The sequence below is a fragment of the Apteryx rowi genome, unplaced genomic scaffold, assembly GCF_003343035.1.
Source record: "Apteryx rowi isolate R43461 unplaced genomic scaffold, aptRow1 scaffold_22, whole genome shotgun sequence".
NCBI lineage: Eukaryota > Metazoa > Chordata > Aves > Apterygiformes > Apterygidae > Apteryx > Apteryx rowi.
The window spans coordinates 3434192-3455105 of NW_020448530.1; the positions used below are offsets into that span (position 1 = coordinate 3434192).

The 20914-nt window shown below is 39.2% G+C and overlaps 1 protein-coding gene across 5 annotated transcripts in view; it reads left to right on the plus strand.

Annotated features, from left to right (window-relative positions):
- NSD2 (nuclear receptor binding SET domain protein 2) overlaps window positions 1–20914 on the plus strand; it is an 88878-nt gene that overhangs the window by 6723 nt on the left and 61241 nt on the right. Inside the window, exons 1-5 of one of the 5 annotated variants that reach the window (XM_026064537.1) lie at window positions 8862–9080; window positions 11167–11355; window positions 11536–11603; window positions 12235–12365; window positions 15826–16451. In XM_026064537.1, coding sequence (XP_025920322.1) covers window positions 15855–16451 — 597 coding nt within the window. In that variant the 5' untranslated portion in view covers window positions 8862–9080; window positions 11167–11355; window positions 11536–11603; window positions 12235–12365; window positions 15826–15854. Of the gene's footprint in view, window positions 1–8861; window positions 9081–11166; window positions 11356–11535; window positions 11604–12234; window positions 12366–14076; window positions 14120–15825; window positions 16452–16665; window positions 16733–20914 lie in introns of those variants that run through there. The other 4 variants (XM_026064534.1, XM_026064535.1, XM_026064539.1 and 1 more) reach the window with 4 other exon arrangements.

The following is a 20914-nucleotide window of genomic DNA, read 5'->3' on the forward strand; positions in this document are numbered from 1 at the left end:
CTCTCGCCCTTGCCGGGAGGAGGCGGGTTTTTTGTTTGTTTGTTCCCCCCGCCGCTACCTGGCTCTCCCGAGGCCCCCCCGCCGCCGCCCGCCCCCCCGGGGCTGCCGCAGGATTGCTGCCGCCGGCTGGGCCTGGCTCTTGAGTGGCGGAGGAGCGGAAAGGAGCGATGCCGAGCCGGAGTCCCGGCTGTTGCAGCTTCATCCTCCCCCCCCCCCCTGCGGGAGGTCGGGGGGAGGCATAAAGGGGTAGTGAGGGAGCGGTGCCCACCTGGAGGAAAAAAAAAACAAAAAAAGCGGAGGGCGGGAGGTAATCAATCAGTGCAAATCAGACAGAAAACGAGGGAACCAAAAAAAAAAAAAAGGAAGGGGGGGAATAAAGCCCTCCCCGAGGATTTAAACGGCCTCGCCGCGGGGTGCGGTGGCCGCGGGGCCCCCCCGCGGCGGCGCGGGCGGGGGGCGGCGGCGGAGGCTGCCCCTGCCCCTGCCCCTTCCCTGCGGGCAGGACCGGGATCGAGCGGCAGCGGGAGCGAATGTAACTCTGGAAATGTATGGAGGGGGAAGCCATGTTTGATTTATTCCTCCACTAAACGCTGGTGTGATGATCCTTCCACTTACACCCTTCTGCAGTCCACCCTGGACCTGTATGGGAGGAGAGCCTTGCTAGAAAAACGGGGAGAAAACATTCCTGCGAGGGCTGGCGGGCTCCGGGGCTCAATCTTCATTAAGCAGAAGAGGATAGGGCTCTTGTAACTTGAATTGATATTTGTGTGGTAAAAGAGCCTGGGGAACTTGTATTCCCAAGGCCATAGTTACAGCTCATCCGCTGTGGCTTTACCACTCTGGGGGTGGAGAAGGGAATTTGCCACACTTCTTGAACGTATTTATACTTGCTTTTGTTTTTGTTTTTCTCTTTTTTTTTTTTCTGAAATATGTCGGCTGAAAGGAGGAGTAAATACTAGGAGAAGTGTAGAAACGGTAAACACTGTATTTAAACAGATTTCAGAGAAAATGGGCCTCTTGCTAACAGCCATTAAACAGGCAGGAGGCTGGTATCAGTCATTGCCCATGTTTTTTGTGTGTGTGAATAGTTTCCTTTTTGGCATTTGCATTAAAATTGCTTTATAATGTTTCTCAAATTTAGGAGCTAATGCTGCCTATGCCGAGTAAGCTGAACGAGGTCTCTGTTAAGAAWGATATGTTTGGCTTTTAAGTCTTTTCAGACATCTAAGGAAGGTAGCTGTAAGCACTGTAGGGTGGCAGTGAAGTTTGTAATAGATTTTGCAAAGTCTCCTTGCTGGTGGTTTATGTGAACATACATGCTTACTAAAATTCCTTAAACATGGAATGTGTGGCTAAAAGAATAAATTGGTTCTTCACCAGAATCTTCATATGTGAGTAGAATCTCCGTAAACTTATTGTTTAAAACGATTATTTGCTTGTTTTGCTATGGGAATTTTACTCAGGAAATACAGTATATCAACCTTAATAAACTCCTCAGTTTCACAGTGCGGTATTATTTGACTGTTGGATGTAATCATTGAATAAAACCACTGTTTTGCAGTACTATTCAGGGCTCAATACTTATAGTATATGCATTTTGGCTTTTTTTAAGTAAGTATCTATATCCCATTTATTAAAACATGTACTGGGATTTTGATCTAGTTTGTAGCCATCAGAAAATATGATAATTTTTCACAGTATTTGAATGTAAAATCTCTGGATATTCTTGGAGACTATATTGCTAGTTATTGTGAAGGTTATAGGAATATCCACCATCATATATGGTCAGAAAAATTCAGTTATTGAAAGTACAGTCAAATCTTCTAATTTATCAAATATTATTTGAAGATAACAGAAGAAAACTGGGCCGTTATACGTTAAGGGTGTGGAATTAAAGKAGTTTCTACATTTGAAATTAAACGTAGAATATATTTTGCAACTCCTTTTAGTTCAATATGAATCCAACAAATCATTCTTAAGAATAAAGAAAACATTGCGTTTTAATATCTCTAGAACTACGTGCTTTTTCTGAAGCCCGTTGTCATTTTGCAGATGAGAATATTGCCTTTAAATTACAGTCTGCTTCTAAGATACTGATTATTATGACACAAAATTTAACTTTTTTTATTTAGATTGGAAGCAAAAATGATTGTTGAGGGGGTTGCTTTCTAATATTTGGCTGATGAAATTATTGATGCATATTGATGCATATGGAGGTGTATATATATAAATAATTATATATATATACGTGATACATATCTGAGTGYGTGTTTGAAACAATGTGCTAGCAAAATAGCATAGGCATGGAAAGAAGGGATTGTTTTTCAGTGTCCTATTGTTTGTGGCCCTTTCACCTCTCACTTTTGCTCTGAGCCTGCTTTTTGTTCTACTGGTGTCAGTATGTTTCCAAAGCGAGGCCTTATTTCTACAGACTGATAAATGCATGTGAATTCCTGTGGTTGATCAAAGCCTATTGACTGCACTGGAACTCCATGCATATATAAAGGTTCACCTGCTCTGGCCAGATTACTGGATCAAGGGCATAGTTTAAGATGAGGGGAAGATACATACGCAACTCTTGCAGCGTTTCGGTCACCTCTGGTTGCTCCTCCTTTGAGATGCTTGCATAACTACAAAGAGATCTCGTAACATTTTAAGCACAGAAGATTACTGAATGCATGAAAATTTCAAGCATCGCCGCTGTAGAATAGGGTAAAGCACCTTGCTTTTTCCAAAAACAAAAATTTCAGCTCTCCTCAAGAGCAGTGCGCTATGGGAAGCAACTGCTGAGTGGTGTTGCTGAAAACAACAGATATTCTAACATTCAGTAAACATACATAAATAAAAAATGCCTGATGGAACTAATAATAATGCAGTAGATGATGATTGCTTATTTTTATGCTATGTTTGTGGCTATACTATTTGAGTTCTTTCATCATTTTTCTACAAAGACAAATGAAATAACTTTATGGTTGAGGAAATATTCTTATGATAGACCTGGTATAATTCTGGTATCTAGCCTTTGGATGAAGGAAGAATGGAAATTCTGAAGTGGATCAAAGTGCATAAGTAAGTCCATGTTTCTATGCAGCATCATTTCCCAGCTAGGATGTAGCTTTGAAAGATGTCTTCACTGAGGATGTACTAGCATCTTAGTACTGTAAATGAGAAGGCAGAGATGAAGTACAGCGACCAGAATAAATGATCAGGTGGCAGGGTGGAGAGAGGAAATAATTTCACATCAGAGCTTGAGAGAGGACTCCAAATTTCCTTCAGGGCATAATTGTGGAGGATCTGAGCAAAAGAGGGGTGGGGAAGGTGAGCCTTGTTGACATGCCGTAGTCACCCTACAGTTTGTCAATTCATGTAGCCAGTCAAATGGATCATTTAGCTATTCTGTAAAATTAATGGTTACTTGGAAGGCTTTGGTCCTGAGAGTGCTTTTGAGGGAAAAACATTATAAACTACCTAAATTCACCCTTGGCTGCAACTTCAAGTTAGCTGCTTTATGAACTTTTATCACTTGTGATCATTGCAAGTAATAAGACAACTATACAAATGGATTTTTTTTCCCCCTTTCAGTTTATGTTGACAGAAATTATACAAGTGATATATACAGTACTATTTTTAACACTTCTATTAAGTTGATGGTGTCCAGCATAGTTACTTCACATTTTCTTGCATCAGCACAAAAGGAAGTTTTTGAACATGTGTTATCATAAGGGAAACTTAGGATAAGTGAAGTATAGTTATAAACTTAGTAAAGAGCAAGCATCACACTCCATTCTGCTGCCCTTCTGCTCAGTAGCAAACTACAAAATACCCAAGATTTCTGGAAAACAGATAATATACTATAATACCTTGTGTCTAGCAATGATAGGTTAATGTGTAGTCCAGCATTCATTACTCTGCTCACAAGCAACTCGGAACCCTAGGGCCAGATAAACTGTTGAGTCTTCAGTACACATCCAAAGTTGTTTCTTTGTTTGAAGATTTAATGGCCTATCCCATAAATTAGATCTTTAAAAATGTGTTTTGTGTACTATAATCAAATACCTGTTAATTGTGGTTGAACCAAAAGTAAGGTTTCTGCTATCCTATTTGCTTAACGCTAAAAATAATGCCACTATGTGGAAATTGTTCTGACAGTACAGTGGTGTGATGAGCTACATGTGGAAAGTAGGTGTTTGAAAATCTTTTTCAATATTTCATAGCAATGAAATTAAATTGACTAAGTATGGAAAAGTGAAGTGCTAGCCAATGCATATTTCGGAGTATTCTTCTGTTGGGCAAAATTACTTTGCCTTAGGGCACCACTGATGTAGGTTATGGTATTTGACATATTTTGAAACTAAAAATATATAAATGGAAAGGTGATGGAACAGCTCATCCTGGAGGCCATCTCCAAGCATGTGGAGGACAAGAAGGTGATCAGGAGTAGTCAGCATGGCTTCACCAAGGGGAAATCATGCCTAACCAATCTGATAGCCTTCTATGATGGAATGACTGGCTGGGTAGATGAGGGGAGAGCAGTGGATGTTGTCTACCTTGACTTCAGCAAGGCTTTTGACACTGTCTCCCATAACATCCTCATAGACAAGCTCAGGAAGTGTGGGCTGGATGAGTGGACAGTGAGGTGGATTGAGAACTGGCTGAATGGCAGAGCTCAGAGGGTTGTGATCAGCCGCACAGAGTCTAGTTGGAGGCCTGTAGCTAGYGGTGTCCCCCAGGGGTCAGTACTGGGTCCAGTCTTGTTCAACTTCTTCATCAATGACCTGGATGAAGGGACAGAGTGCACCCTCAGCAAGTTTGCTGACGATACCAAACTGGGAGGAGTGGCTGATACCCCAGAGGGCTGTGCTGCCATTCAGAGAGACCTGGACAGGCTGGAGAGGTGGGCGGAGAGGAACCTCATGAAGTTCAACAAAGGCAAGTGCAGGGTCCTGCAYCTGGGGAGGAATAACCCCMTGCACCAGTACAGGTTGGGGGTTGACCTGCTGGARAGCAGCTCTGCAGAGAAGGACCTGGGAGTGCTGGTTGACACCAAGTTAAGCATGAGGCAGCAATGTGCCCTTGTGGCCAAGAAGGCCAATGGTGTCCTGGGGTGCATCAGGAAGAGTGTTGCCAGCAGGTCGAGGGAGGTGATCCTGCCCCTCTACTCAGCCCTGGTGAGGCCACATCTGGAATACTGTGTCCAATTCTGGGCTCCCCAGTACAAGAGGGATGTGGCACTACTGGAGCAAGTCCAGCGAAGGGCTGCAAAGACGATTAGGGGACTAGAGCAGCTCTCATACAGGGAAAGGCTGAGAGAGCTGGGCCTGTTTAGCCTGGAGAGGAGAAGGCTGAGAGGAGATCTTATCAACGTGTACAAGTATCTGAAGGGAGGGTGTCAAGAGGATGGAGCCAGACTCTTTTCAGTGGTGCCCAGMGACAGGACGTGAGGCAACAGGCACAAACTGAAACACAGACAGTTCCATCTGAACATGAGGAAAAACTTTTTCACTGTGAGKGTGACAGAGCACTGGCACAGATTGCCCAGAGAGGTTGTGGAGTCTCCTTCTCTGGAGATATTCAAAACCTGCCTGGACGCGATCCTGTGCAACGTGTTGTAGGTGACCCTGCTTGAGCAGGGGGGGTTGGACTAGATGATCTCCAGAGGTCCCTTCCAACCTCAGCGATTCTGTGATTCTGTGAAATGGTTTAAAATATGTGTTAAGTTACAAGGGTTACTCAACAGATGATGGCTCAGTTTCTAGTTTTGTCCCCATCCTTTTGACTTGTCCTATTTTTAACTTAGTTCAGGATAGCAATTTGATCTTGATTTGAACTGTTGTATTCAGCTCCACAACACAAATTGGAACTATTTTATATTCATCCATATTTGGAGGAAGGATACAGGTATGTATGTGGCAAGTCACTGAAAAACTATAGCATCCTTTACTACTTTCCTTCTAGCTGTAACCTTCTGCAGCCAGAGTTAAATTTAAAACTAGCTAACAAAGAAAAAACCTTTTGCGAGTCAGACATTACTTGAGTATTTTTTAGAGCCTATTCAACTTCTTTATAAGGAATTATTCAGTTGAAATAGAAACTTTATAATTTTCTCTTCTGCTGTCTGTTGAACCAGTTTCTGTCAGGTCAGTGAAATCTTTGGAAAAGTGTAAGGTGGTTTTGTTCCGTAGGCTTGACAAAGACTGGCCATTTAACTTTGTCTTTGTGAAACCTGTTCTGGTCAGTACCTCGTATCAAAATATTAAGATACTGACACCTCACATCTATGTTAAAATGCACACAAAAAAAAGAAAAACTTGCATTTTATGATAATCTTTAAACGTATTTGTCCTTGAAGGTTAAGGTCAGAATTCCATGCTTTCTTTGCCACCGTCAAAAACAGAATAGAGAATGAATGTTGTCCTGTTCTTGTAATTCTGTCTTGTTAGATAATAAATATACCAAGGAGTAGAAGATGAAAGATGTTGTGACAAAAATCTTTTTAAGAAAGAASGCTGAAGTTAGGCAAGATTTCGTAAGAAATGTGATCTAAAGTCCATTTGAAATATTTTGAAAAGCTCCTGATCAGACAGAGTATAGAAGAAACAGTAGGAAAGAGATGCAGTAAAGAGTAGTGTTTGTGACCCATTTCGTTTATTACAAAATTGATAATAGGTTGAATGTTCTTGCATGTAACTGTTCCTGCTGTGGCATGGATTAGTCTGTGGAGCTGAGGTTTGTAAGATCACGTATCAGATAAATCAGTTGTGGAACTTGCCAGTCTTGGTGGAATGCCACTGGAGCAGAGAACCTGACTGCACTGGCACTCAGAAATATCTAAATTGGGGAGTTATCTCTGGTAAAGAATGCCCAGATTCTACACTCATAATAAAGCCAAAGGGATTTAAGCCAAAGTATGAACCTTGGAGAGCAGTGTAGGATGAAAGATATGAATATGGATTATTTCACTATCTGGAGCACTTGCCAGGAACTTTCAATGAGATGCTTCAGGATGAAATTAATGTTGTGATTTTTCTGTGGACACGAAATACAGTCTATTAGAAGCTGTTTTGTAGTAGCATTCCAGAATAAACTGGGAACAAGTGCTGTGATTAAATCTGGAACGTGACTGAAATTCAACAATAGTACAAAACCAAGGTATATAATTAAAGAACCTAAAAGTATTAGGCTTAAAGTGTGTAGTAGGAAATGTGTACACAATATTCATCAGCATTCATCAACAGAATGCCTGGCTCCAAAGTGACAGTGACAGTTGAGTCTTCAGAAACTGTGGAAATAATGATAGCAAGTACAATTGAATAATGAGACTTATTTCATACATTCAGAATTCTTTATATTTTCCTATAAGAAGTATCACAGAATCACAGAATCGCTGAGGTTGGAAGGGACCTCTGGAGATCATCTAGTCCAACCCCCCCTGCTCAAGCAGGGTCACCTAGAGCACATTGCACAGGATTGCATCCAGGCAGGTTTTGAATATCTCCAGAGAAGGAGACTCCACCACCTCTCGGGGCAACCTGTAGTTATGTCAAAATCTGTCCAAAGAACTAAATTGGATAATGTAGTGAGCCAATCAACGTAACTAATCTATGCTGACAGAGAGGACAGCAAAAATGGCACAAGAAAAAAATGCAAACACCTCAACATAGAGGTTTTGGAAAGTGGGCAAAAAGGTCAAAGGAACTGAGTTTTTGGACTGGAAAATGTTTTATCTTTTTGTCCCCCAGTTAAATGGGTATGCTACAATATATTTGCACGATCATAAAACTTGCCTCAAATTCCAGATCTTTTACCTCTAACGGTCATATTAATCTCTATTCTGGGGAGATTCTTGGTGTAGACATAGTGAAAGAAATGGAAAGGGAATCAAGAGCTTTGCAAATGGTGGTAATGCATTTTGGCAAAAGCATGTTAAAGCCCCAGCRTAGGGAGAGACTTTGTACTTCAAAGTAGTGTCCTAACCGAAAAGGCCATTTATTAGCAGGTATTTGGATTTGTTTGGAGGGTGTCTAACATTCCAAGTCTTTTGTGAACTCCGGGCATGTTTGAGTGTTCCTGGCATACATCTGTCAGTTGTGTGTGTTAGTTTTGATTTGACATAACTCATTGATAAAATAATTAGCATAATTGAATGCATATAGTTACAGTTTATGTTTAAATAACACCAAAATTAGCATAGTTTGGCCAGGATTATGTTATAACTATGTTGATCAGATACAAACATAATGGTTCTTGGTGATGGGCGTAAGTATATCAGCAAAATTCTGTGGTGCATTTGAGTCAGTATTAACTATGTCTGAGCCTTGTCAGTTCCTTTACCTTCCAGTTTTTTTACTCATGTTATGGAATATGTAATTTAATGTGCTGGATTAGAAAAAAAAAAAAAATCTTACAAGTGTTACCTTTCCATATTAAAGGTGCTTTATCAGTCCAATGTATTGATATTTTTATAAACAGCAGAAGACATGGCCAAATACTGCTCTATGCAAAAGATTTCATTACTATATATGTACATAGCTAAACTTTCATGCTATTGACAAGGCCTCATATATCACTGGTGTCACAACACTGCTTTTTAGAATGATTGCCGTGCACAGTGTGTGCTTTTGACATCTAAATCCACTTGCATAGGTGAACAGGTTTTAATGCAGTGATAGATTACCATTACAGAGTTCCAAAGGGTCTAGATAAAATGGTTGTATCCTCTTTATTAAATCAGTTGTTAAGTAGTCTGAGCTGGGCAACATTGTTCATTTGTATAGAAGTGTAGCAGATTAACGTTTTGTTAATGTTGCGATTGCTTCATTACCTATATTGATAACTTATTTTGTGATGTCATCCCAGATCTGATCTTCCCTTCTCAGAATTTGTACGATCAGAATTTTCATGATACTCGCACTGACGCTTCAGGCAATTCCCATGCTGTCATCACTGCATATGGGAGTAAGGGCCGAATCATTGGCCACAGTGAAGACGAAACAAAGATTTTTAGTGCTTTAATCTGCTGCAGTGAGTATTCCTCAGAACCAGAGGATCCAGGTCCTGAAGATGTGGTGCAAGGAGTAGAGGTAGGAAGCTGAAAAGGAAAAGTGGTAGTATTAAAGAAGGGATGGGAAATTCAAATAGCTTGGAACAGCTGAAAAACATAAATGAGGAAGGAGCTCTGCAGCAAAGGGCTGAGTTATTTGAGGTTATATTTGGTTCTTCCTTCCCAAGATAAGCAGAAGCTAGAAGCATATAAAGAGAGAAAACCGGCCCTTGTGAGAAAGAGGCATCATTCAGTTGCTGAGTAAATACCTTAGCCTGAACAAGCATTCTGGCTGTATTGTCCGGTCCTGTTTTGCCAGAGAGGGGCCTTCCTTTTAGTGGAACCACTGGGCACCCTCAGAGACACAGAAAGTCTCAAGTATGGATTTGAAACATGGCTTTTTGCCCCCTCACCCCCCCCCTTTTTTTTTTCCTTCCTCCTAGCCACTTGCCAAACAATGTTGAGGTCCACCTTATAGTGTTTATTAAGTACTGGTGATAAATCCAATGAAGTTTCTACCATTTTAGGTACTAATGTTCCCCCCTGCTTATTTGCAGTGGAGACAGCAATTCTTCTCTGTTTGTTTTGTGGTCCTACCGCTGTTGTGTCTATAATCTCTCTTCAGCCAGAAATACCACATTTTACAAGAATCTGAATTTACTCAAATCTGTCTCCCTTTACCACCCACCTTCAGCAGCAGGAGTGAAACTGACAAACTTAATTTCTTCAGCAGTGACAAAAGAATCCTTTTTTTCTGATTTTGAAGAAAATAAATTAACAGGGAGGAGTCCTGTTGCAGAATCTTCTAGCCTTATTATCCTCAGCAGTAAGGGTTGGCTGAAAAAAAAAAAAATTCCTGAGGAGGAACAAAGTTAAGGTGATCGGCTTTGTAAGCTTGCTTTCTGCAATAGCAAATAACACCTAAAGCGAAGAAACTCTTTGCTTGCCATCTGCAGTTCTCAACTAGCTAGTATGATGCTTCAGCAAAAAGCAGTAAATATTTATTTTAGTTGATGAAAATATATGGTTATAAGTTTTGAAATCTTATCCATTAGAAAAGAAATAAAATTAGAAAAGAGAGAGCTACTGTTCTTTCAAGATACTTGGTGGCAACTAACTGTAAGTGTAACTGAAAGTACATTGGTTATTCTAACTGTTTTCATGCTATTTTCAAAATACACTTGATCTTTTTGGGCAAATGCAAATTCTCTGTTCGAACATTATTATGTAGGATAAATTTGCAAAAATTTTCACGTAGTCATTTAAAAATACTTCATATGCGGGCCTTGCCAGCTGACTGGTTAACTGGAATCATGATATATATACTGCAAGATGAATGAAGTCTTTACTTCAGGTGCTTTTAAACTTAAAATTGGTTCCCTTGAGCTAAAGTTTCCTTTTTTTCTAAGATTAATGGTAAGTTGTTAGAAAGTTTTAGTATAATTCTTTTCAGTTATCTGTTAGCTACTATGGTAACGTTTTTCTCCTTGGAAGATAATGCTTTTGAATTTGCTGGATAGAGCTGGCTTATAACAATTTTTGGCAAACCCACAATGCAGTTTTCAGTTACGCCTTTTTTTGTTAAAAGGAGGTTCTGTTTAGATCCTGTAGTAATTTTTCATTATTTTAATATAATGAGGAACAGTCACAATATAGTGCATGACAGAATATGTCTGTACTCCGATTTGATACTCTGGTTTTATATACAAGATAATGTGAATAAGCATATTCCRATTTTCAAATGTATTAGCAGAATGTGTTATAGCTTTGCTAATTTATTTTGTCTAATGTCTAGAGTATTTTGTCTAATTCTCATCTGAAAATAAGGATAGCCTTTGGTCTTAAAATTGATGAGAGGATGAGAAGGCTCTGTTATCACAAAACTATCTTTACCTTACAGAAAAAAAACAGCAGCCATCTCTTAGCTTTTTCAGTGCCAGCTGAAAGCCTGCTTCATAGGTAATAAAAATGGCTTATGTGGGTAGAGTTCTTTTACTGTGAATTTTTACTTGGTGTCCCCAATTCACCTGAGAAATGGCTTTAAGAAAACCCTTAGACAAAACAGAGGTGGAATTTAATAGTGAAGCTTGTTGTTGATTACTTATTCTGTTCACTCCCTTTGGCAGAATTGGAAGGAATGGACTACTCCATTATTTCTGACACACAAGAAAAGCATCTCTGAAATTGCAGCAGATGTGGAAGAAATGAATAATAAGTATCACATAAATGATAGTGGCCTGGACAGTGAAGGAGGAATCTGACATGCAGGCTCACTGTATTTGGCACATGACTCCTGTCAGATGATGGACCTTCAAGTAATTAATAAAATTATTTAAAATGTCTGCGAAATAATTTGCCTCATGTGAAGCTTGTTTTTACTATAAAAATGTATACAAAGCCATTACAAGGACATATGCTTGTCCCATTAAAATACCTAGAGACCTTTTCTAATAAGTCAAATCTCAGTTTGCTTATTGAAAACTATTTGTTCACAGGTCAAAATACCATGTTTATTCAGCAAACTACTTGGCTCTCATGGATTTTCTTCTTGTTAGCGAAAATGGTACTTGTTGGGTCACTGGACAGTTAATGTGGGTAGATACTAGCTTAAGCTCATTAGCTACTCTTACAGTGTGTGGTACTTTTGTCCCCTTTCCTACCCTTCCCCCAGCTTCCTTTTCTATAGATAGAGTCATCTAGAAAGAGATAAGGGGTTGCATTTGCTTCCATATGATATGGCTTTCCAGCACAAGCACAGTTAAATTAACTACCAAATCTAATCATATACTCGGCTGCCTCAGGACCTTGCTTTACAACTCTAACTGAGCAGATCTTTTCTGTGGTCCATCTCGCTTCGCTTTGCATGCCGTCTCTTCTAGATCTCCTTAATTCTGAGCTCATAGCACTGCTTGGTTCTCTGTTGTTGATCATTTTCCTTCCTCCCTCTTTTTCTTTGTTTCTGCTCTATTTTGTCCTCCCTTCACAAAATGCCTTGTSCTTTTTCTTACTTATGGTATTGTGCTGTCACAAATATTAGAGAGCAAAGATTGGGCGGAATTTAACTGTATCTTCAGTTTTGCCACTTTTTCTCAAAGCCCTTTGTTACTCCTGTGAGTGTAGGTTTCCTAGCTTCTTATCAGACCTGCTAACAAAATCCCACAGCACTGCTTATTTATTTATTTTTTTTTTAAAAGGAGGACCGAAGGATGCATATTGACCATGTCTCTTTCCTCTGTCGGTGATCCTGGAGATGGTGGCTAACCTTAAGTTGTTCTCTAGAGATCTAATCTCCCAAATGGGACTACTTGACTGTATTTGCTTCCAGGTACTCATGTCTATTACTTTGCCCGTATTCTGCCTCTTTTCTAAGCCTCCACTCATCTGCCTGCATTAATTCTTTGTACAAACATGATGTATTTTCCATACTCTAAAATCTGTATGCTACAAGTTCTGCCACTCTTTCTGTCTCAAATTACTGTCTTGTAGTAAATGGGAAGGTGAAGACTTGGCTGCATTGACTTCCTTTTGCTGAATATGCTCCTGGAATTGTGTGCGCGCGCTCGCTCTCTCTCTCCGCTCCAGCAATTTTGGGGGCCTTTCCCAGTGTTTTCAGCTGTTTTTGTAGTGACCTATAGTAGTGAGATTCATTCACTGAAATTCTAAAATGTATGTTGTGTATCTCCAAATATATTAGTAAAATCAAGGTAACCCCTAAAAGTTCTGGGTTTTCCATCCCATAATCTTGTTGTTTCTCTTATTTTTGTAATATTGAATTGCTATCTTTATATTTATTAGCAAGAAAGAAAATAACTTAATTTCTTTAAGCCATATCTCTTTACTTAGTTATTTATTGGTCCAGACAAGGCCCTTAACAGCTTGATTGGAATGGGCCCTGATTTAAGCAGGGGATGGGTTGGACCAGATGACCTTCAGAAGTCCCTGCCAACATAAATTATTCTGGGTTTCTAAGATGACTTTTATTTTTTAAAGCTCTTCAGCTATCGCTTTTTCAGTGCATCTAAGGTTTTGAAATTGAGTACACTAGTAACATAGTCTAACGTGATTGAGATAACTGTTGTTTCTTTGAGTTGTCCGGATCTRCTTTCTGCTAGCCATCTGCTAGATGGCTTTCTAACTTAAAGAAATAAGTAACGAGAATAAGAGTTCTTAATAAGCAGGAGAAAAATTACTGGTAGATCTAGAGATGAAAACAGAACAAATGTGATAAAATGTAGGTGTCTTGATCCAGAAACCCTGATAAGTGGTTAGTGGAACCATATTAAAAATGTTTTTAAGCTCACCGTGTAGTTCATGGACAGGAGGCAGTTGCACAGGGCATTTTTGATGCTGCTCCTTTTGTGAGAAGCTGTGATTGACAGCAGTCTGTTAAGCGAAGAAGGTTGCAAGTGCAGTGTCTTGGGTGGTTCAGGTAACCACTGGAGGGCGTCCCCAACCACAGAAACGCCAGTGTGGAGCTGGTATTGGCGGCTATACATTTGTAGGCTTGTTTTTTAGGTAGAAGGAATTTGGACGCGTAACCCAAAGCTCTGCTTTGTATTCTGAATTACTGTAGTGAGAATCGGGGGGTGGGGTGGGAGGTGGAATACAGGTTTTGCCACAATTTGTTCTTTGTGTGTGTGTGTATTTTACTGTCATATCAGTAACTGTAAGCCTCACTTGTTCTGTAATGGATTTGCCTTTCTGTAGAGATTATAGAAATTGTCATGAGTTGTTTCTTAAATAAGAGCTATTTCAGTTAAGAAATCCCTTGAATCAGAGCTTGAAACATTGGCATGTTATTAATTGGATCTAGAGCTTTTCTTTTTAAAAATTGTCCATGTTTTCAGAGAAGAGCTTCTGTGATTAAATGAGTTCTCTTTGGGTTTAGCGAGTTCTTTTTTTCTCTTCTGGTGGTTTTGGGGGGTTTCCTTTTACCTCTGACTCCTTTCAGAAAGTGTAAATACTATTATACTTGACTGATTTCCACTCATTTTATCAGAGACTTTGTTGATTATTCAGACTTCACCTGGTTAAAGACAGGCTTGAACCTTCCCTGGCACAGACTCCCTTGGCGTTCAGGTATCCTTGCTGTTCTTACCTTGTTAAGGGCTGCTGTTTGTTTGTCCCTGGAAAATATAACTTCCTTAGTCCCTATGCTGTCATCTCTCAAATGAGCGCATGCAGCTGGTATGGAGGGACATCCTTTTCCTCTTGTGGGTACATTAGAGTAGTATGTTAGGAAGATGGGAGCACTTGCAGGGACTGATGGTGCTACGATTTTTAGGGTTTTGATTTGGGGCNCCCGAGTCTTTGTGCATGAAAAGGTTTCGTGTTGGCCGGATGCTCTGAGGTCCAACTTGACATCCTTAGCAAGCTTTACCAGGCTAAGGTAATGTTTGCTTAAAAGTATTTGTGCACATTATTTAAAATAGACATATGCCATGCTGCTGCTCCAGACAGAGAGGTAGCAAGTATATAAGCTCTCATGAATGAGGCAGTTGTAAGCATTATTACATGTATACTTTAATAAACAAGGTGGGGAGATTCAAAAGAGACATCTTTTGTAGTGACTGAAAATTCAGTAGTTATCTTTACTGTACTCTTGGAAGCATCTGAGATTGGATCTGATGAAACTTTGATGTGACGGTTCTTGGACTTAATCATATAGGAAACTGGTAACCCYGAGCATAGATATGGTGATTATTATCCTGAGCTTTGATAATATTATGATGGTGCATTTCTCTATCTCATATATATATATACACTTAAACCTGCTAACATGAAGAGTTTGTGTATGTGAATTTTAAAAATTAAAATGGGCGCTATTTTCTGCTGTCCATGCTGCCTTACCTAGGATGCCAGATGCATTTGTTTGAGAGGTTAAGATTGTGTAATGCTGAAATGGGCAGGATTAGCTTTTAGAACCCTTGGATAACCTATCTAGAGCAGATAATAGTGCAGTTTTAGCTGTCTGGATGTTTTCAGATCTTTTTGTATGAAAAATAAGTATTAGATAATGTTATTGATTATTACTAAAAATCTAACACTCTAGCAGTTGCTTTGCTGATTTTTATTTTGCACAGTGTGGCCACTGGCCTTAGGAAATACTCTTATCGGTGCTCAGCTGGTTCCCAGTGGACAGGTGTTCATGATATAAAACATCACCTTTTATTCACTCTCATAGCCAGAAAGCTTTGGAATAAGTCTGAAGACTGACCTTTGTTTTCTCTGGGGGTGTGCTTCGATGGAAGATTTAGGGCCTGTTTGTAGAATTAGGTTGGAGAAACTTGTGATGCTGCTGTCCATGGTGTAGTTGCTACAGTAATGCAGCTTGTGGGATTTTTACTCTGGCACAACCTTTTAGAACTAAACTCACTACTCACTTTTTTAAAATTTATTTAACATCATTATTACAGATATTATCTTAGGTCTAAGTCTTACTTGTTTTAAATGGTGCAATACCTTTGAATAATTAGTGTAGACAAGACTCATGCTGAAGATTATTAAAATGAAAGCTGTAATTTTGCTCTGTCTACACTTTTACTTTAGTGAAAGTGATGATTTATCAATAAATCTTTTTCTTGGAATTTTTCTTAATATGTATTAACCAATATTGAAGTGTTTTGGTTATGAAGTTTATAAGCAATGCTTTCACATTTTTTAAAAACTAGAAGGAAGAATATACTGAGTGCTATACTAGTGGGGTCATCTGTGTCTGAATACTTGGTAGCATTTCACGTTTCTGTATTATTAAAAACGTTCTCTCTCTTTTTGTCTTAATATAGCAGTGTAAGACTGGAAACACCTGGACTGAATGGACTTTAGCATCAAAAGAAGTTCTCAACTGTTAACTCGAAAAATTAACTACATCAAAATGAAGCAGGTACCAGAGATCCTTGGAAATACCAATGGGAAAACTCAGAATTGTGAAGTGAATCGTGAGTGTTCTGTCTACTTGGGCAAAGCACAACTTTCTGCCACTCTACAGGAAGGTGTCATGCAAAAATATAACGGCCACGATGCCCTTCCGTTTATTCCAGCTGATAAATTGAAAGATTTAACCTCTCGTGTGTTTAATGGCGAATCTGGGGCCCAAGATGCCAAGCTGCGTTTTGAGCCCCAGGAAATAAAAGGAGTTGGAACACCACCCAACACTACTCCTATCAAGAATGGCTCTCCAGAGATTAAGCTGAAAATCACTAAAACCTACATGAATGGGAAGCCACTTTTTGAGTCTTCAATTTGTGGAGACAATGGTGCAGATGTGTCTCAATCAGAGGAAAATGAACAAAAGCCAGCAAGTAAAGAGAGGAGAAGCAGAAAAAGAAGCATAAAATATGACTCCTTACTTGAGCAGGGTCTTGTTGAAGCAGCATTAGTATCAAAAACTTCAAGCCCTACTGAAAAGAAGGTAATACTTTTTTTACGTTCTTTCTTTAGTTAGGTTTGTTTTTTAATTATATTGATACTTCATTTGTTAATATGGTGATCTTTCTTTCAGGTATTTCAGTAGGTGCTTCCCCCAAACAGGTCACTTACAGAATTCTTATTTTATCTCAACTGAGAACAGATGCACTCTAGTTCTGGTCTTTTTTTTTTTTTCTTTTCTTTTTTTTCTTTTCTAGACCAGGAGCACACCATAATTCTGTTTCCATGCGTATAAAGCCAGTCCTCAGTGGAGATCAGGGCATGGTATGTATGAAATGAAAGTTTCATCGAGACATGCAGTCAAGACATGGCCAGGATGTGCACCTGGACACGTGAGCTAGGGAGGCCTCTAAATTTAGACAAAGCCTTTAACTTTTGGAGCATGAGGTCTTCTGGCCCCCTAATAACCTAGGTGTTTCAGAAAATAATTATTTCTATATCCCTGGTTTTGAATTAAAGACAAGTGGCATGTACTCAGCTGTCAGTTGGCTGATAAGATAGGATCTGTACATTCAGATTTTGCCAGTTCAAATGTAGTCTCTTCCCTTATTTGTGAGAGCTGTTTTTGCTTACTATAACCCAGTGGATTGTATTCACTGAAGAGGTCTAGATATTTTTGTTAAATGTCATTACCATCTGTGATCAAACTCTTCTAGGTTTTTTGTTGTTTTTTAACATGGGTAGAAATTGGAGTTTTGCCGTTTTTCTTTTCTCTTCTTCACCAAGTTGAAAATGACAATGCTGCTAGGAGCCCTTTTCTCCTTTATTTAGTTTTTGTCACTAGACTCCATTTAAAGGAACGTACTTTGCTCTCATTCCGTCACAGATAAAGAAACCTACATAGCAGGGATATTTTCACGTATATTAAGTTTCTCAATGAGTAATTCAGAATAGTGTTATAACAATCATGGTAAAGTTTAGTGAATGCCTTGTGAACCCATACTGTTTTTAAACCCCTTCAATGYAAAATGAATGTTACTGTTTTCTGTCAGCTGAAGGTTTGAAGGTTTCTGTCAGCTGGATTAATTAATGTTGATTTTTATTTTCTCTCAAGGTTACACATATGAGGAAGAACCACATACATTGCTGCTGTGTTACTTTTTTACACCTGTTAAAATCAATGAATCAATGAGTTTACAGATCTGTATGACCATTCTCATAATATCAGAAATATTAATCAGGTTACTTTAAATATATTATTCATCCTAGAATGTTTCACTACTAATATATTTTCAGGAATTTTATAAAAGAAATTATGGATATTTTAGCGTTGGTTCAGACTTCTCTAAATTACTACTCTGAGGTTAAAAAGTAAAAATAATAATAATAATAATAATAATAATGATTGTTTGTCCTATTCATTGTTAATGATCATAAATTCAAGCAAGAAGTGGTATTTTTACTTGTTAACATTAGCAGGTTCAGCATTTATGCATTTTATTTTATCCTTAAGAAAAAGGACCAATATTTAATATGCACATCCACCCAGTTTATTCTGAGTGACTGGTCATTCTGTTTAGGCCTTTCACATTGGTTGACAATTCAAGGTGGCCTTTAATTTTCCTGATGAGTGGTTCATTTAAGATTAAAAAAAAAAGGTTGGTGTGGGTTCTCTGAGTTGTCTTTTGGCCAGAAATGGTCAGGAGAAAATCATGAGAACAGTTGTTCCAGAGTGCTTGAGACTTGATGTCTGGACAGTCTAAGTTATTTGGTCCTGTGCCAAATCAGTGGGCTACCAAATCAGTGGGCTACCAAATCAGAACAGCTACCTGCCTAATCTCAGACTTTGCAGAATTATAACCTTCTTCTTTCCTGAGTACTTGAAACAGAGATTCAAGCCTCTGGCTTTTTTTCTTGCATATTGTACTTTTACAGCACAAAGGGCAAAAAGAAAACAATTTAACGATCACAGGATGTTTTATGATATAATTCCTTGATTGTAAAAAGTCTAAGGCTTTACTTTCTTTTACAGAGAGGATTTGCAACTGTGCAGGTTTAACATAAAGGGCAAAAAAAAAAAACAATAATAGAGAGAATGCTGAAAGAGATTAAGTGTTTGCCTATGTGTGCACTAGTGATATACATGTGTCCTGTGTGATCGCAACTGAAATATTTTAACTATCAGTGTTATTTGGGGTCAGGCCCCTGCTCTAAGTATTCTTTCATCACCAACATCCAAAGGCTAAATGTTACTGCATAGTACCTTGGTTTTATGTAGCCAATTGTGGCTGTTAAGTGGAAGTTAGAGAAATGTCCTTGGAGCAAAAGCAAAAGATTAATTGTGCCCACAGATACCTATTTATTGTAGGTTACAGATTGATGTAGAACCTGTTTGTCTGGTTTTGTTTCTGGGTTGTTTTTCTCTCTCAATTTCCTGTTGTCCAAGCTTTTACTCTTTTGATTTAGCAAAAATTGCCATGGTTCAAATACTGCCTTTTGTGTAAGGTAATTATATCTCTGTTTGATGGACATACCAGATTACTATCCTGCTGAGGTGAGAGGCATATCAGTTAACAAATGTTCCACTGCTCTGTTGTTGGGTTTTCTTGTTGTTTCAGCATTTTTTGTTACCATAAAGGAAGCTTTTTTTTTTTTTAATTTTATCTGCAAGTCAGTTTTCAATCTGGAATAAATGTGATCTGCTGAGCTCTGGCTTGAGTTAGATTGCTGTTGATACCATGACCTTTTCCAGGCTCCTGAGAAAGAACTGTCTTGCTTTCACTTCCCCAACTTAAAGTAGAGGAAGTAAGGCAAACTGTGGCTCTTCCCTCCCTGCCCTCCTGCGTTTCCTCTCTCCCAGCATGTCACCATCTGAGGAGTTTGTTTTAAAATCCAGGCTTCGTTTAGCAACTTTTATGCCAAAGTACATTGGTATTGTTATGTTCTGTGCTATTGGCATTATGTATCATATGTTAGATGTTAGAATCAACACCAAACCTATGGCCTCTGGGAGTTACCCACTCTGTAGTGCTGCTCATGCTGGTGGCAGTGTGCTTCAGTGCTGGGAGGCTTGGTGGTGATTGCCTTCTGAGTGATTATATTTTCATCAGTTGTGAGCATTCTTACAGTGCTACCAGCTGTGAATGAGAGAACAAGGACTTTCCTATGTTGTTTTCTCACTACCAATGTTTTTGTTAGAAGTGAAATAATTCTCTTCTGCATTGGGGGCTGATGGCAGAGGTTTACTTCACATAATAATATAAAGTAATTCAGATTCCCTGAAGTAATCTAGAGGTTCTGTGCAGGCAGTAGAGAGGATACATACATCTGCAGCTCTCATGCTGGTGGTCCCAAAGTGTGTCTGTGCTCTCTAACCCTAAGAACAACTGTATGTATGGTACTGGCACATTTGAGCTTGTTTGACATAAGTCCAGTTGGGTCTAGAAGCAACGGTTCACCCTTTTGGCATAATTTTCCGGCATGCCTTCCTAACATGGGCCCGGTAGCTCAGGAAAGCAGCAGTGCTCCTCCCAGAACAAACCTGGAAGGTCCACACACTGCTATACTAGGTCATTTATGAATTCCAGCTGTGCGAGGTATACACGATCCAAAAGCTGCATCTTCAACATAGCTTCTTATCCTGTTGTCTTGCAGCCCTCTTCTAGTATTATACCAGCAACTTGGCAGCTTGGTGCTCTCTCTCCTCAGTACAGTCTATAATGATTTTGCAGCAGCTACCTGGGGAGCAACTGCAAGTTGCTGGAGGAATTTCATTAGTCAGGATCACATGTTTGTGTTGCCATTTCATCTTCACTGAGAAACTCTTTCAGCCAACTTCATTATATCCAATGACTACTTAATCTTATAGTGTCTTTCTCAGTAAATGGCAAAGATCTTAAAACCTAATCAGGTTAGAACAGAAGTAGTCTGAAGATTATTTGCTGGTTTTTATGCTTCTATGCTCAATACTGGAAGATGGGGGAACTGCTGAAAGTGGTGATGTTACTCTGACCAATGCTTGCATGTCATCATTAGTGAGGGGCGGAAACTAACAAGTTCCCTCTGTAAGATTGGAGAGTTGTGCTCATTCAATACCTAATTTTCCTGTTATAGCTGCTACTCAGGAATGGAGAAAACAGCCAGACCCAGAGATGACTTCTTCTGTTTTAATCGAGGGGAAAAAAAGTCATCAAATACATGGATCCTCTTCAGGAGGACGACAATGACTGACTTTGYTGTTTTTGATCGCTAGTTATTAGGAATTCCTGGTCAAGTATGATTACCTAACTCATCAAAAAAAGTGCAGCTTAATATCTAAATTACTGTGGGAGTTGAGAGCTGTAGTTGTAGGGTAAAATGATATTTTGGACTGAATTTTTTTTTTTATAGGCTGTTCTTGAAGTATCAGATCCTGTCCTCAAGCTGAGTGATAAGACAGGCTTTGTGCCATCATCAGAATCCCAAAGGAGTAGAAGTCATCCGAAAATCTCTTGTTACTGAAGGGAT